We start from the raw sequence: 18,058 nt of genomic DNA on the forward strand, positions 1-18,058 counted from the left end.
CAATCAGGGGCCCGACTACAACATGGACATGCACCCACCCACCCCCATGTCTCTTGTTGGGAGCCCCCGGTGGGAATGTTCACTGTTTGAAGAGTTAACTCTTTAATTCCGTCTGGAATGTTTCCTCTGGGTGGGGCAGCGTACTGTGTTGAGCCAGACCACTAACCCCTCTTCTCCTTCCACAGTATCTCCTGCCCCCTCTCCCTCCCCCCTTCATCTAGCTACTAAATTCAATACCTCTATTTCTGGGCAGGGGGAATCGTCCACACATGGCTGTTAAAAGCAGGTCAGCACAAAATGAGGCGTAGGCTCTAATTCAGATAAATCTGAAACATATAATTTGCATGTGAAAATTTCCTACCCAAACTGATATTTTAAGGTCGCTTAACAGATGTTTGCCACCGACACATATGTACCAAAAAACATGTAAAAGTTGTCAAAATCTCATGTTAGCAAGTTCAGATCACTTGAGTACTTAAGTACTTGTCAGGTTGGTGCATCAAAAAGTAGTTAGTAGTTAAGTAGTTAAGCGTAGCATATCAGTGAGATGCCTACCCTGTATCATAAATAGCATATTAGTAAATGTAATTGTCAAAAGAACAATTGTATTAAGCTACAATTATCTGAGGGTCTTATTTTAGTGCCTTTTTAAAAACCTTTTCTATTTAATTTGGATACATTTTGCAATAATAAATGTTATGCTTTGAACAACAAAATTGTATTACTACACTTTGACCTTCATATGCACCTATTTCTAAATACAACAGATAATTCAAAGTTAAATGTTCCAATAGAGCCTATACCAACTCTGGGAATGTATGGCAAAATATAATAATGCATCATTATTTGTGCAGTTGTAGACCCTTATTTGTTTTCATCCTGACGCAAATTCAACCGTAGCCATACACGTTGGGCTATATTAAGCAGAGAGCAGCATCAATCAGAAAAATGCCATTAAAAAGGCAATTCAGAGTTAAAAGCCCACTCGCCTCCATCCAACCCAACCAGCCTGCGGTTAATGAGGCAAAGCAACGTTCGCACAGCATTGAACTACAAACATAAACTGAAAAATCCCAGTGCAACGCCCCATATAAATGTCCCATGTAAACACTACACCTTAGATGGAAAAATAGTGTTTTGATAGTTTAGTACTTAACAGAAAGAACAGAAGAAGATATTTTCTGTTATAAAGTGCTTTTGTATTTCATTAATTTACCAAGCGAATCAGCCAAAAACACATTTTGGAGTTGAACAAATGTATGACTTGAAAATAAGTAGAGAAAGAAATGATAAGTCAGACAAAATGTTGAGGAGAATTTCACCCCAGTGAGCTAAAAGTTCAGACACCTTTAGCCAGCCTCATCTGTGCGGTGATCAGTGTTGTGGCTAAAGGGGGAGATTTGAAAATGAGATTAACCATTTAGTATCCAGGGCACGGCATTCATCACAAATGCCATTAGTAATATAATTTTGTAGTCGTGAAGTCATCCAGATAAAAAAAAAAAGAACCTGATGAGGAATTAAAGAAATTCACATTCACAAGGAGAAATTAATAAGCAAATTTGAAAAGAGCATTAATAATTCTAAGTGAGAGCTCATCAGGAATACATGTAAAAACAAATAAGAAAATATATTAGTGTTCCATTTATATTTAAATTAAATATTCCTTGACACATAAGGCACCCCAGTTTACAAGTAATTCCTTTTTTGTTTTGATGCTCAAAAAACCTTAAATGCAGGTACCACTGAACTGTTCTAAGAAGATTTTAGCAGCACTTAAACTTAGCTAAGCACCAATTTGAGTTGGTCATTTATTGTTCATTTACTATTTTTTACAGTCCATCCTTTGTCAGTTCATACATGTGAAACAATTACTTTCATTGTGATATGAATGCATTGTCAGCATTGACAGCAGAAGTGAAAAGTCAGGGCTGAGGTTTTCAATTCCCCAATGTGGCTCAACAGCCTGGGAAGAGCAGTAACAATACATGTTTCACAGTAAAACTTATTGTTCTGAACAAGCAGTGCAACATCTTTTAATGGACCCTAGCCTTCCTCAATATTCCTCATCTGAATTACCTTGGTTTGCAAGCGGTTTGTACAAATAGGGGTCAGACGGTAATTCCAGCCTTATTACATCAGCCTTACAGGAAGTCCAGTAAACAGAATAAGACTAAGTACACCATTTAAAACCCACTGACAGTTATGGCATGTGAGACACCAACACAACACTCGAGCAGAAACCGGGTCAGGTTGGCGTTTGCAGCATGTGCGAAAGGCAGCGAGGCCTCCCAGCTCCCACCGTGACACTAGTGAGAGACATGGTGATACTGTGTATGTTTCTCACACATCTAGCAACCTTCCCAACACCACTGCAGCGGGTGTGCTGATTCACCAGGGTAGATTTGTTCCACATTCCACGGTCAAAATGAAATCTTGAGTGCATCTGCTTAATACAATGTCCTCCTCATTTATCATAAATGAACCATAAACGAGGCCAAACATTCCTGCCTCTAAAAGCTCACACACAATCCTTATTGATCTCTGCGCTGCAGCCGTGCAGCTCCCCACTTCCTGGCTGATGTGTTGCTGGGGCGACAGCTAAATTATGCAACAGCGCTGGCTCAACAGACAGGCTTCAGTGCTTGAGCAGCAGAAGCATGGCTCAATGGGGTGGCAAATTATGGCACAGCTCAGAAGTAACAGATGCCCCGTTACCACCAGAAACCAGATTTCAACCACTGTGGTCTGATTGCCATTGTTGGCCACTAATTTTGTTTCTGCTCTGACCCAAGTTGTAGACTAGCTGTGCCTTCTTCTGTTCTGCCCAGGCAAATTAGAGTACTGCTTCTGCACTGATTTACTAAGTCTGAAATGTTGAAACAACAAAGTATCCCATCTTATCCAGATTTGCAGCATCTCCACATTAAAACCTCTCTGGTCTGACCCTAATGACAAACTACAAATCTAACCAGGCTGTAGGGGGTAATTATCCAGCCTCTTGTAATTGAGCCAGGCTGAGACATGACATTGTACAATTAAAATTGACTCCTGGCTTAGTCCACATTTCCATTTCCACTGCATGCTACAGCTAGACTTACATGGAATCTTGTTGTTTGGTTTTCATAAGCGAAGGTTTTGGATAGTATCTGGCACTTTTTTGGTACCACCTCAATCGAGATTCAAAGTGAGCTAAGCCAATAGTAGAAGGCGTTAAAACTACTGGTCGGGGAGATTAGTCACAGAATGTTAGCTGAATTTATGTAAATTCCATGTTTTGAGCTTCAAAACTAAAAACATTACAGTGGCATAGTTGGTCCCCAACTTTCTGTACACGATGTAGAAGTAGTAATTGTCCAAAATTATTTTTATTTTTGAAAAAGTAACATTTTCTCGGAGTAGGACACCCAAACCCCCTGTAAAATAAGTATTGCACAAAGCTGGGGAAAATGCTGGCAATGGGTGTCTCAGCAGTTTCACGCAGCATTATCATGGCGCCAGTGGTCAGCTGAAAATCCAGACTACACTGAGTTTTCCACTAGTACCCCCAGTACTAGTGTAAAACTCAATTGAGAAAAGGACCTGGCACCAAAAGCGAGTTGAGTCATCTTGGGTCGAGCTGAACCTTGAAGAGTAAATGAGGCATATGTGACAAAATGAAAAAGGGAACCAAATTGTGCAAGCTTAATTGTCATAAAATAATTTTCTGACTTTAATCATGGGACATGACACAACAGCACCAACACCCTGATTATAAAGATCTTGTTGCATAGTTCTAAGTACTCATACCAGTTTCTATATCTTGTACCTTTGTCATCACAGTGCCTCTGTGATCACAGCAATTAAAATGTAGACATGCTCTGCTCAGACTCCAATTTGTCTCATTTTTCAGAAGACAGGGTTGCAGCATGCAAATCTAAAACTTGTAAACCTGTGGAACAAAAGCCACTGTGTTCAGGCAGCACCTGTAGCACACCACACAACTTCTGTCAAACAGCCTATCAAAGTGAAGCGCTGTCACTAGTAGGACATAAGACACAATCTGTGTTCTGCAGGCATGATTAAAACTATTAATCACAGAGGGATTATCGCAAGGAGTGGAGGGGTCTATGGACATGTGTGTGTGTATGTGAGCAGGAGGAGTGGGGGGTGGATTACAGGGGTCAGCAGCCCCTGTCCCTCTGCGGCGGAGGCCAAAGTGCTGAGGCCGGCCGGCTGCCCACCCCGGCACCCTCTCCACGCGACGCCTTTGTCCATCCCCTTGTTTGACATTTATTTACTCTGGTGTTTAGGACATGGTTGAGGTCACCACACATACATCACTGACACGAAAACACTGGGTACCCGTGTCCATCCACCCCCATCTGACCTGTACAGGCTCTTTCACCACTCATGATCACCCAAAACACTAAAGAGTACAGGATGACACGACAGACTAATCAAATGGCTGTCAGTCAAGTGTTGCTCCTGGCAACTTACATACAATTACCTTGTTACTACACGGATATGCACTGGTTGTTTGCTCTTATTCTGCAGTATGTCACTGTTAAGGAGCTACATCTGACCTTTACAATCATAACAAATTAGATGCTTAAAATGTTGGTAAACTAGAAAAAGCAAATTATGATCCTGTTGTCTCTCCGTGAGCTGCTGAGACAAACTCTTTATTTATCGTCTGCTATTGTTCAAGTGAAGAGCATTGCCATATCTCTGTCAGAGTGGTCGCAGCATTTGCACACAGGTTGTTTGGTTAAAAGCCTCCACCTAATGTGACAGGCAACATGAAATGTAAATGTTAATGTAAATGGTCTTCCGTCCATTTGTGTCTCCTCGCCGGCCATCCCATATCTCCTCTATCTGCTTTTAGAACATAATAAAAGTGCTCCCTACATTATTACAGGGGGTCGGTATTTGCGGCATCTGCCAGGCTTGTCTCTGGCCTCTCGAAGACAATGACATCAAATAAAACAGAAAAAAAAACAGTTCCCCTGCCTCCACTGTCCCCCTCCCCCTACAGCGGTGCAACCTGAAACTGCCTGAAGAGATGAGCCGTCATTAAATACTGCAGAGCTGACATAATGACAGGAAAGATAAAAGAGAGGAAACAAAAAAAGGCCAGACCAATTCTCGTCCCATAATGCCTCCCCCAACCCCCAGGCTCAGCCCGCCCCTCCTAATAAAAGACACCGGGCCACAGATAGGGTATTGGTCAGCTACAACTTTGCTGCTGTGATCTTCTGTTCTGACAACGTTCACACAAAGCCTGGCCATCTCCCACTATACTATTCCACTCTTTCTGACAACCATGAAAACAATAAACAGCCCAAACCATGCAATGAAACTCCATTTCATACAATATTCATATTCAAGTGATGTTTTTAATTAATTTCCAGCAGAGCCCTGTGAAGACAGAGGCTCAAGTATACAATTATAACAAAATAATACTACAGCTCCTCCCACCACTATACTACTGCCTTCCCTAAATTTGGAAATGTGGTCTACAGAGGCACCATTCAAAGACATTTGCCTTTAAATAGACAGTAATAAAATCCAGACATATGATAGTCCAGCAACCTCAGCCCACTGATCAAGCTCAGATACAGTATGTCCCCTGACACTGCCCACTCTTGTGCAACTAAGGCTTTTTATAGCACCCACATGCTGCTGAGCTCTCTTTAACCTGCTATGTCCCAAGCTATGATGTTAAACCACATGTAGCTCGGCTTGGTTCCCAGTTGGCATTCCAGCGTTTTGTAACACTGTGCTGAGGCAATATTTACCTTCAAGGGAAAGTGCACTTGGCACACAGCCGAAACTCTTGGGTTGGGGGGTGTGACAGGTTGCTACTGTGTACTACATCCAAACTTCCCACCCAGCCAAAATCCTCGTGCTGACCCGGCCAACCACCCACAGTCTCACAGCAGCAGTCCTGCCCTGGCTGACTCCGCTACCTGGATCAGGGCCAAACCAGAGCCTGAGCACAGCGCCAAGGGGGACAGAGAGCGAGACACACACGCACACACACAGAATGTGAGCGCAGAGGGAGCGAACTAGTGAGTGTGAACACATTGCGCCCCAGCCTGGCCCTCTGCCAGGACTCACTTAGGAGGATTTTTAGCCACAAAAGCCAATCGGCGGTCAACCATTCACAGAGATTTGAAGTGTCTCACAAAGATACAGCTGGAGAGGTTTGTCTTACAATCAGATTAAGCAGTTGCTCACAGCAGGGGCTAAACTAAGAAATTAAACAAAACGCTGAAAGGGAGAGTGGTGAACAGCAAAAAAGCCGTATGCCTTTTGTTTACAGTGAACAGCGTTTTGGAAGTCCAAAATTCATTCTAGATAGAATAATTCTGCTTTAAACATGTGAAAGGCCTTGGTTTGACATAACTCGGAAAAGACCAATCAGGAAATTAAGAAGTTAGAAAGAAATGGTGTGGCTCAGAGTCAAAGCAGGCCACTAACCTGTCTGAAGTGATCATCAAAGCCCCAGTCAGCCTGTCCATTAGGAGAGGTTGCAGAGTGTGGCCCCGCAGGAGACAGGCCCTCGTCTGGTTCCTGCTTCACTCTGACAGGTGGCGATGCAGCCCTCTGGGGGGCTGACGCAGAGTAACTACCAAATGGACGGGCCGGGATGCGGGCGGCACTCTGCTGCAAAGCAAGGGTCTGCTTGCGGAGGAACTCCAGACCGCTGGCACTTCCCTCATCCTCATCACTGCCCTCGTCCCCCTCCATCATCTCGTTGTCATCATCCTCATCCCCGGAATCCCGGCCTCTATCCTCGTCATCCTCTCTTTCTGAGTCCACACTGCTCTGATTGGAGACCCGGGGAGGTAAACCGCCACCAGGGACCCCTCCAGCCAGGCTTTTGCCCATGAAGCTGGCCCCAGAAGCCCGGGCAGCTGCCAGGATGGCCTGCTGGGCAGCAACCTGCTGAGCATACATGATGTGGGCCTCTCGCAGCTTCCTCTCCTTGCGCTCCATTTCAAGTCGGGCCTGCTGTTGACGCTGGAGCTGCTCCATTACTGCCTCCAGCTTCATCCCCCCTGTAGAGCTGCTCTGAGGAAAGGCAACACCAGGCTCCTGAGACATGCTGGGCTGTGGGAGGAAGAGGAAGAGTCATGGATGATCTACCATATATCTAATTACCCCTTTACCTTATTAGCCCCCACAACACACACACACACACACACACACAAATAAATAAATCAAAACTATACTGGAAATGACGATGAAGGCCGGAATTATGCATTATACAATAACATGGATATGGTACATGTAGTAGTAAAAACTCGCTAATTTGTAACTCCTTGCTCTCTGTCACTTTAGTCAATGTTTGAACTGGGGGCCTGAGCTGAAAGCCTAAAAGTCAAATTTTGGATTATACTTGTTAATATAAACAAAGAAAATATGTGTACTCCCTGTTGGCTGAAGCTCTCAATTTTTCAAGTCAAAGACCTGATCATGTGTAAATGCAGATACAATAAAGCATGTTAATGAAAATTTCCCAACACTGTCTGCAACCCCAGTACTGTAACCTGGCATATCACAAACCATTGAGGCAAAATCTTTGCAAAAAAGGCCCAAAGCAATCCTTAAAAGACCTGAGGGTTTAGAGAGTCTACACAGATATCACAGCCAAACGTCAAATCGTGGACACTACAGCAGCAGGCTGCGAGATATTCTTTGGTAATACCAGAAGAGAAAAAAAACAATTAAATGTTAGTTATTTACTTATTCTATTACTATGACTTCTTATCGGAGTAGTACAGTTAATCCACACTACGACATCCTATTCCACGTCAAATCACCTTTGTCAAAGCAAGTTGTGAATAACTGGCTTTAACTATTGCGTTTCAGTGAAGAAAGTAAAATGCTAGTGTTATAAGTAGCTAACGTTAACTAGTGATCAAACTAGCTAGTCAACCCGAGAGGCAGAAACTTCAGTGTTAAATTAAAACGAGGGCAAACCAAACTGCATGTATCTTAATAAAGCAAACAACAACCCAAGTGAAGAAAAAACAGTTTAGCCAAATTGTCAAAAATGTACGCCTTTTCCGCATTTGGCTAGCTGCCACATCCTCAAAATACGTGCGTAACGTGCGCGTATCCTAATAGGGTTTTGGATAAGTTTACGCACAAACAAGCAAAACTAGCCTTTAAACGTTCGTTACTGTTGTAAAGCTGTATAACAATGTTGTCATAAGATTGTAACATAAGTTTTTTTAAAAAAGAAGAAAAAAAAGTAACATACCATAAGGTGAAATTAGCTCTGAAAGTTTTTCTTCGTTTTTCTTTTGGAAAATGTCACGCAAAGCGAGCCAACTCTTTCCCGTAACTAAGGCGGTCAAACTGCGTTTTTCGAAAGGTTTTTTAGCTCGTTACAGGTCGGAGAAACGTAAAGAAACGCCAAGCATTACCACGACTCACCATTTGTGCCTTACTACTGCTTGAATTGTCCACCATCCCTCCTTCCTTCCTTGGCTCGAGCGTCCTTCCCTCGTTTGTGGCACTCGTTCAAACACTTGTAAACACACACGCGCGCGCGCACGGGGGCAGAGATCCTGTGCATGCACCGTAGATGGCGACTGATCCGCCAGCAGAAAGAAGCCTCTCTTCTGGGCGACCGCTGCTAATGTCCCTGCGGTGCTGTCGTTCTTCCCCCAGTGCTCTTCGTGATTTTCTTCTTTAATAGAACAGGGGACCGACTGGAAAATGGCCCGATCTCATATCTCGCAGAGCGCTGAGGTTACTCCCTTCAGTCGTTTTTTTTCCTCCCCTTCAATTGACACCCCCCGCATGGCGCACAACAGCATTAGGCCCGCCCAGCGACAGCAACAAGTCTCACAGCCTCTTCACTTCAATGACACGCTTTTTAAGTACCTTTACCTGCAGTTTACTCATATATTATACATATATAATACACATTTATTCATTTGTTAAATTTAGCATTTAGCAGGCGGAAACTAGATGTAGATATACCTGTGCACATATACTATAAATAATTTACCCAAACTATTTTTATACTATTGATAAACTAAGCTAAATCTAAAGTATACATAGATATATGTTTTTAATTTATTTACACTGCTGCAGTTTTGCACTAAATTATCCTTATTGTTTATATTGTATAGCGTTTTTTAATGCATTTTGTTTTTATTCTATTTAATTTAATCTTTTTTCCGTCCTTTTTTTTATGTACCTGTCTTTTTCCATTCAAAAACTACTATCTATCTATCTATCTATTCCAAAGACAATGGGAAAAACTTGCTCTGAATGCTACATGACATGGCAATGATTATGATGCAATGTTTGAATTAAATACTACCAAAGCCTCATCACAAGGGGCCTTAATCAATGGGAACTGCATTATTGCATTGAGAAAGCTGCACAGCTCTGTGCTGCCCCCTTGTGTATAACGTGACTACATCCTGTCAAAATAGTTGTTTCTATCAACCACATAACTGTATACATAACTCATTTAGATCCCATAATTAATGGACATACTGCCTTCTTACACAAGCACTACCGGAAACGATTCCTCCTGATTATAATCACAGTCATACACATTAAAGTATAGATAATAGCTTTATTTTAATAATGTAAACCAATAAACAGTACAATCAAATAAAAAAGATTAGTGTTTACCATCATAAAATAACTAAGTTATTGCATTTAGCACTCAATAACACTATATTGTCACAATGTTTTATAACAAGCAGATTGTCCCCATAGTTGCATAGTACAGGTGCGTCAAGTGTACTTGCTACTGACCACTGGTGTTAAGTGCAATATTCGTGTACATAGAAACATCGTGCAGAGCCAGGGCCGGGGTCAATACACTTTCAATTCAGCTGTTACATTTAAAGCATTTACCTCACACTTGGATTGAGTGTCTCACACTCAGTGTGATAGCAGAAATCACTTCCATTTCTAATTCACCCACATTAGAAGAATGGAGCGCTGTGAGGAGAAAGTGTACATTCCCATGTTCTTAAAGTAACATTTTTAACACCTAGCATTTCAACTGCAAATGTTTTAACACAATCCACCTTGTGAATTGATCCCGACTCTGCAAAGTACACATTTAGGTCCCTACTTTTTCTAGCACAAAATGTTATATTCTTTACCATCCTTAAATTCTGTATGGTGGTCAAGTGGTCTGCTATACCTTTCATTTATATGACTGACAGTTACACCTTTTATAACCAACATCACAGCATGAGACACAGCAGTGTGGCCCACACACACACTTATCCTGACTCAAACATCTATGCACTTCAATAGTTGTTCAATCTTAAACTCCATTTACTTTACCAATGTGTGTGAAAGGCAAATTACTTTGTAGTCACACACGCGCACGCACGCACGCACGCACGCACGCACGCACGCACGCACGCACGCACGCACGCACGCACGCACGCACGCACGCACGCACGCACGCACGCACGCACGCACGCACGCACGCACGCACGCACGCACGCACGCACGCACGCACGCACGCACACACACACACACACACACACACACACACACACACACACACACACACACACACACACACACACACACACACACACACACACACACACACACACACACACACACACACACACACACACACACACACACACACACACACACACACAAGCACAAGCACAAGCACACATACACGCACACACACACACTCACAAACAATCTCCTGAGAAGTGATCAGTGTCACTTGCTCTGATATTGAACATGTTCTGTTAATGCATGGTTTAAAAAATGAACACCAACAATCAATATTAAAAATATGACCCAGACTGTAACATGAGTGAGCAAGTACATTTTTTAAAGTTGAAAAAAAGAAAAGAGTTAAAAAAGATTTCCATTTTTCAGCACGTATCCAATGTGTAGAAAGCAACAGACAAAAACAGAAATAAAAACCACCGCATAGTTTCTGTATGCAGATGTGGTTTGCTTTTTTTCATCTGTAACAACTATTTTTAGTTTCCCAAACAAATATACTCATAAATAAATAAATAAATAAAGCAAAAGGTACTGATTGAAAATGCAAAAAGAAAAAAAAAAATTCTATCCAATCCAAATAGTTTATTTTAAAAAAGGGAATTTAAATTAGAAAATAAACAAATGTAATCTTAAGTATATTTTTGCTTAAATGTTTTTGTAACTGCTTTTTTATGACTGAAGTGAATTGTTTTCTTTCCAATCAAAGTTATTTCTAAAAATACGAGATTATAAACTTAATGTTATTGGTTAGTTAGTTCAGTAACTCATCTGCTTACATGTTGTGCCATACACAGGAGTGTAACATTTGGTAAGAGTACATATTACTCTTTCAAACAGTGGATAACTCTGTACGACACATTTTCTCTTAATGTATATCTTCTACAGGCAGAGGATGAGTCATTCCTTCTTGGTATGTTTGCTCAATAACAACTTGTATAATGTGATAAAGTCTTTTTCTTCTCAGACACAGAGCAAATAATGCCAAAGTAGGAGAAGATAATTCTCTGCCAAGCTTCTCTTCTACACCTCATTTGAGGTAATGGAGGGAGAAATATTTGCCAAAATAAAAAACTATCATGACATGTGCAAGAAAGAACCTATGTGGCTGCACACAGTCGCTATACATCCTATTTTTAAAGTAGTGCTCTGCACTATTTTATTTTGTATTTTTAAGTCGTTCTTTCTGCTGGACTGGATGTCATATTTTCCCAAAGTGGTGACCATCTCATTTTGGAATGGAAGTCTAATGTAGTTTTTAAGGGCAGACACAGAAAAGAAAAAGAAAAAACATCCAGTTAATGCAACAACAGTCTGGGAATGTCCATGATCATGCTAGGTGCCTTCATGTAGCAGTTTGTTAATAGCTAGATAAATTCATACTCACCAAGGGCCAGAACATTAACACACAAGACACCATATGTATGCATGTCGTGCTAAGAGGGCCGCAGACTTGTTCGGCAGAGCGCAAAACACAGTAACCATCTCTCATTTAGGTCAATGATGACCTATCCCAAATAATTATTTACTCAGCCACTCCTTTACTAAGCAGTGGCATAGTTAGCATTTCATGAAGTTCTATAAAAAGAAAAATTAAAAAATTGGTCAAGCTTTGGGGTCACAGTGAATAAGGCTTGTTCTTATGTCCGTCCGCGTTTTCATGTGGGTTGAACGATCTTGGTGCACGTAGTCCTGCATGAACAGGAGTTTGGCTTCAGAGCTGGAAGTCCTCAGGCAGCACAGCATGGGAGCTGGGTTAGAAGGAGGGCCTCAGGCACCAGTGACTAAAGCCAGGGACCCGTGCCAAGCCTTTAAAAAGGTTCGAGTCACAGCACCGGCATCACTGCATGGAGCAGGACGGGCCCTCAGTGCAGCAGCACACAGAGGAGCCCATGGCTTTGGGCGGAATCAGGTCCAGGTCCTCGTCATCGGGGATCTCATCCAGACGGTAACCATCCTGAAGCAGCTGCCGGCTTAAATCAGGATGCACCTGGAGAGCAAAAAGAAGAACCTCACTAACACACATACACATCAGAGTAAGGTGGCTTGATTACTAGTGCCTGCTGCTCTGAACCAAACTAAATACATATTACTAATTGTTTAGCTACCTCTTCCCTCAACTAAGCAAAATCAGTTTACCTCAAATACAGAGGGTATAAAGTCAAAATACAGTTTATAATGTGATATTTAAAAATGTGAATTTCAAACATCAAATATATTACATGTTTTCGAGCCACAGCAGCTACAGTATGTTGTTTACAATGGATATAAGCTACAGAAGTCAATAAGGATTATCATAACTGTGTCATGAGCTCACCTAACTTGTTCTAAGATACTTGGACTTTTGGAGGAAACAAAGTTACTTCACTCGCCAGGCAAATATTATCTACAACCCCTATTCAAAAAAAGTTGGAATGCTGTGAAAAACAGAATGGGACCTTCAATTTACAGCACAAAGACAAGATATTGAATGCTCAAACAAAGAAAGTTTTTGTTTTTTGATGTTGAGTTTGATGCGTTTATGTTTTGTGTTGATGTTTTACAACTTTTGAGTTGCATAAACTGATAGATTCAACTGGCTTTTGGGTTTAAGTTAACTTGCCAGTGATGCAAACAGTGCTCTGTTAACACTTTAAGAAATTCCAAAGTCATGATGAAGTGGTAGGAGGCGTTTTTTTTATTTTACTGTACAAACACCTATCCCCAGTCCCCTTCAAATTCAATATATATTGTAGTGGCAATTTTGTCAGAAAAAAGTACACACGTGTGTGTGTGTGTGTGTGTATATATATATATATATATATATATATATACACACACACACACACACACACACACACATATACATACATATATAATATACATACATATCTATAAGCACACATATATATATATATATATACATATATACACACACACACACACACACACACACATATGTGTATATATGTATATATATATATGTGTGTGTATCTATATATATACATATATATACATACATAAATAACTGGGATTCATGCCCGGCCAGTGAACATATATACACATACATATATACACATATACATACATACATAAATAACTGGGATTCATGCCCGGCCAGTGAACATATATACACATACATATATACACATATACATACATACATACATAACTGGGATTCATGCCCGGCCAGTGAACTATGCATTGACTTTTAATATATTTCTGTATGCATCTTAGCTATGATGAAAATGTAAGTTACACAACAGCAATGCGACAAAACAGGTATGACAGAGCTCTGCTGCAAAGCAGCACAAACAACCCAGCTATATATCTGAGGTCAACAATTAGCCAGAGGCTCAGTATGTTTAAACAAAGACAGCCACTATTTATTGTATGAAAGCATACAAACACAGACAAGCTCTGCACCTGATTTAAATGTTGATGTATGTCTAGCAGTTTTACTCATAATAGGCAAGTTGTTTTATATTTTTATACCATGTTGGGAAAATTATCTTCCCTTTCAATCCCTTATCAATGTACTGCTTGCTAAATGTGTATAATTTGGGTGTGATGCTATCTTACAACACAACCCTCAAATAATGTGCCACTTTTTGTCATGCAGAAACTGTGTGGTGACCTGAATGACAGGTGACAAAGATGGAAGGGCAAAATGGAAAAATCAAGGCCTGGTTTATAATAATATAAAATATATATTTATATTCAAAATATGTATATAGTTTTATGCAAACACACAAACGGCTATAGTCACACAGCCAGCAAGACTGTGTGTGATTATGAAAACATCTGAAGAAGGTCCCTTCGGGCCTAACTCACCTCAGCTGAAGAGTATCCTGAGGAATACTGCTCAAAATCGATCTCTTCATCACTGGAAGGACAAGTAAGACAGGTTGTGTCATTCTGGTTTAAAAACAACTCTGTGTCTGTCATAGACTTTATAGACAGCTTCCTAACAGTGAAGCCAAATACTCGATCGCCCCCTAGTTGCTGGCTTCAGTATCAGTCATAAATCCTGCCCCTTGTCATGTTAATGGATGGGACATGGGCCAAACTAAAAACTCAAATCACATGTCAAATGCATACATTTTCACCAAGGATATTTTGTATTTTTAGCAAGTTCTTTTCACATAGATGTTTGTGCAAGTGTTTCTGATAAGTTTGGTTTAAATTAGTTATTTGATACCAAAAGGGGGTGTTTCTTACTCACTATTGGGCAGTCAGGTTTATGGGTGGGACCTTGAATGTCCAGGTGACATGAGACATGAGGTGTCCAGAGCTCAGGAAATCAACAACAAAAATCAGACTGGAGGAAGCTTACCTGTCTGAGTCCAGTGCAACCAAAGTTTCCTCCGCGTGCTGACTCAAAGCAGCGTAGCCCTTGTTATATTTCACTGTCCTAAAAGGAGAACCAGAAGCTGTAAAAAAAAAAATCATGCAAAACAAACTGCTTTATACTGACATCTCTAAAAGCAGCTTCCTCTTTCCTTTTTCTTTACCTCTTAGCTCCTTGTCTGGGCTGATGCATCACTGGAGGACCTGGTGAAAGGGCTTTCTTCTTCAGTGCTTTCCTCGCCATCTCCCGATGTTTCTCTATAAATAATAAGAGGCATTTGTGTACTGACTAGGACTGATTGGATGACAGTCAAAAAAAAAGCTCACATAAGAAGTGGGCCTCATGCAAGAACCACTTGTACGAACAGTTCTTAAGTGGCTTGTACAAGTGGTTAAGGATAACTTGCCACATTCACAAATTTTCTCTTATTTTTAATTGTCTCTTCGGTACAAATACAACTTAAGTGATTGAGATCTATTAAAGGAGTCATGCAGTTTTTCACTATCGGATTTTATATTTTATTACTTTGAAGCGATTTTGAGTTAGAAAATCCTATATTAGTATGTTAGATAAGAATGACTGACATCCCTCTGTTAGACCTATAGAATAATATCAGAATATGCTTTATAATTATATATAGTTATATATATATATATTATTATATAGTTATGGTTGGAAATGGAAAAAATAAAATAGCATACAATAATGTACAAATACTTGTGGCATTTTAAAAATATGTTTATTCATACGTGTTCAAGTTGGGTTTCACACATAGCTCCCACAAAATTAGATCCCAAAAGTCAAGAATGTTTCTGGAATCCACTTGATACACAGTTTTGAACTCAGTTCCACGACTTGTTACCCTTTCCCTCTTCTATTTCCTATATGTTAACATATTTAAAACATCGACTAAAGGGAGTGTGAAATAAGTCATGTGTCCCTCTGATCTCACATGACAGATTCAAACTACCGTCACTTTACAGTGCATAAAACCCGGCGTCGCCTCTCCCTTATGGGGAAATGCCAGTCAGTCTGCAGTAAACAAGTACAGAAATGTTTGTGATGAATGTTGGCTGTACGGACGGCTTTCTATACACAGTCCTAATGAAACTGGGGGACCCTGCTCATCACTGTCACAGGCTCAGGCTGTGCTGACCTGCCAGCTGCACATTTAACTTTCTTTAGCCGTGCCATTCTGCACTAAAAACAATAATTATGAAAGGACTCTTGATCAACAGACAGATGTAATAATGACATGGCTTATGATGAGTCAAGAAAATGCTTACGTAGTTTGAGGTGGATTGCTGGAGCTCTGGACATGATGTAAGGTCCTCTTTTTTCCACAGGCCTGATCCCTCCATCAGCAGTCTTAGGCCTTGCACCATTACTGGGTCCCTGATATTGTAGAAATTAAGGATAATCTGTATTTCATACTCATGTGAGGCAGCCAAGTGACAAGACAATAATAAAAATACTACATTTAATCAGAGGGTAATAAGGGCTTTTCCTTATCCGAAGCAAGTGTCAAAGGACAGAGGGTGTCATATGTTGTACAGATTGTAAACTATTCAGAGGCCAAATTTATAATACTGGGCTATATATACATATATATATAAAACTGACTTGACATCACGTGATCTTAAGTGACAAGCCTTATAAAGTTTTCGGGGTGTCTTACAAGTATATAAACTAACTTCAATGTGACAAAATATAATCATGAACAAATGTATTAATGTATCTTGTAGCAGTGGCAAACCCAAACAATTCACAAACCAGATGATTTAGTTCTTTAAAAAATCAAAAACTACGAATTTTCCCATCGTTCCCTTCGGCGTATGAAAATATCATCAATATTACGTGTATTTTGGCCCATTAATCATGTCATTCGATATAATTTACCCTCACACTTAGCAATGTCTAACGACAGAGAGCTGACCATCTCGGCACATATTTTAAAAGCATGTTTCAACTACATAACTGTCAGAAATCACAGGCTAAGCTAGTCAGCTAGCCTCCCAGTTCCTATTTACAAGCTAGCGTTAGCCGGGTAGCATTAGCTAGCATTACCGACAAAACTTGTGGCTCCGATTGCGCCTCCAGCAGACTGTCCTTCTCTGGTTCCTCTATGATGTCGTTCATCATCTTGGCGTTAGTTGTCACAATTTACACCTCAACACAGCCATGATGACAAGTGTCCCACCGGCGCCAGACTTCTTGTTGTTGTTTTTCTTCAGGAGCAGGTAGGCACTTCTGTTAGCTAGCTAGCTAGCTATGCTATGATCTTCTTCTTCTTTGGTGTTTATTGGCAGTTGGCATCCTTTTCGTTGCATTTACCGCCATCTGCTGGACTTAATTTTTTTCATACTTTCCTTCTGTTATATTCTTTGAATTGGTCCAGTTGTGGCAAGAAATCTCAGAAGGATTTTCCTCCCTTCTCCAGATTTCCCACCTTCTATTATATTTTTGAAATTTTCTCCTCTTATAGCTGCCTTCTGCAATGCGTTTCATAGCACCAACATTTTTATACTGTATATTCATATTTATTCTGCACTGGAATTCTATTCTACTCCTTCTTTAGACACTTTATATTTTATTGTATTTTTATATTTTATTGCTTGAAGTATGCCTAGGTTGTTCTTTTTATTTAATTGTGTTGTTATTGTCTCTGTGTGTAATGCTGCTGCTACACTGTAATTTCCCAGCTTGGGATAAATAAAGTATATCTATCTATCTATCTATCTATCTATCTATCTATCTATCTATCTATCTATCATCCTTTCCGTCTCCCTTTCATACTCAGGACACGCTGTTACCACATGTTCTACTGTCTCCCTCTCCCCACAGTTACACTCACCAGCTGCATGTTTTCTTATTATATTAAGTGTGTTATTTAACCTACTGTCCCCTATTCTTAGTCTACTTATAATTACTTGTTCTGTTCTATTATCACCATAACACCTGCCTCCCCTACTACACTTTTCAGTTTGTATAAATGTCTCCCTTTTATCTCCCTCTTCCAATGGTGGTTCCACTGACTGATTATTTCTTTCCAGATTGGACTTTTCTCCTCTGCTTTTGATAATTTTACTTTCATTTCCACCTCTTCTACTGCTTCCTTAGTCATTTTGTCTGCTTTTTCATTTCATATTAACCCTAGATGAGCTGGAACCCACATGAACACTATTTCCCTCCCCTGTTGTGTCAATCCGGATGTTTTTA

The 18,058-nt window shown here is 40.4% G+C and overlaps 2 protein-coding genes across 2 annotated transcripts in view; both read right to left on the reverse strand.

The window, feature by feature from the left end:
* Positions 1–8,732, reverse strand: part of LOC131992723 (AT-rich interactive domain-containing protein 3B-like) — a 49,368-nt gene extending 40,636 nt beyond the window's left edge. The window contains 3 exon segments of the mRNA XM_059358394.1: positions 6,466–7,098; positions 8,431–8,478; positions 8,480–8,732. Of these exon segments, the coding sequence (XP_059214377.1) occupies positions 6,466–7,098; positions 8,431–8,478; positions 8,480–8,572 (774 nt within the window). The 5' untranslated portion in view covers positions 8,573–8,732.
* Positions 8,733–10,983: 2,251 nt separating this feature from the next.
* Positions 10,984–17,097, reverse strand: fam219b (family with sequence similarity 219 member B). The gene is made up of 6 exons (XM_059323972.1): positions 16,907–17,097; positions 16,126–16,234; positions 15,003–15,096; positions 14,825–14,902; positions 14,323–14,374; positions 10,984–12,499 (listed from the first exon to the last, which is right to left on the reverse strand). Exons 1-6 carry the CDS (start codon positions 16,979–16,981, stop codon positions 12,350–12,352), a joined length of 558 nt encoding a protein of 185 aa, XP_059179955.1. The 5' UTR covers positions 16,982–17,097; the 3' UTR covers positions 10,984–12,349.
* Positions 17,098–18,058: the final 961 nt, after the last annotated feature.

Source organism: Centropristis striata, chromosome 2 (genome assembly GCF_030273125.1).
Source record: "Centropristis striata isolate RG_2023a ecotype Rhode Island chromosome 2, C.striata_1.0, whole genome shotgun sequence".
In the NCBI taxonomy this organism is placed as follows: domain Eukaryota; kingdom Metazoa; phylum Chordata; class Actinopteri; order Perciformes; family Serranidae; genus Centropristis; species Centropristis striata.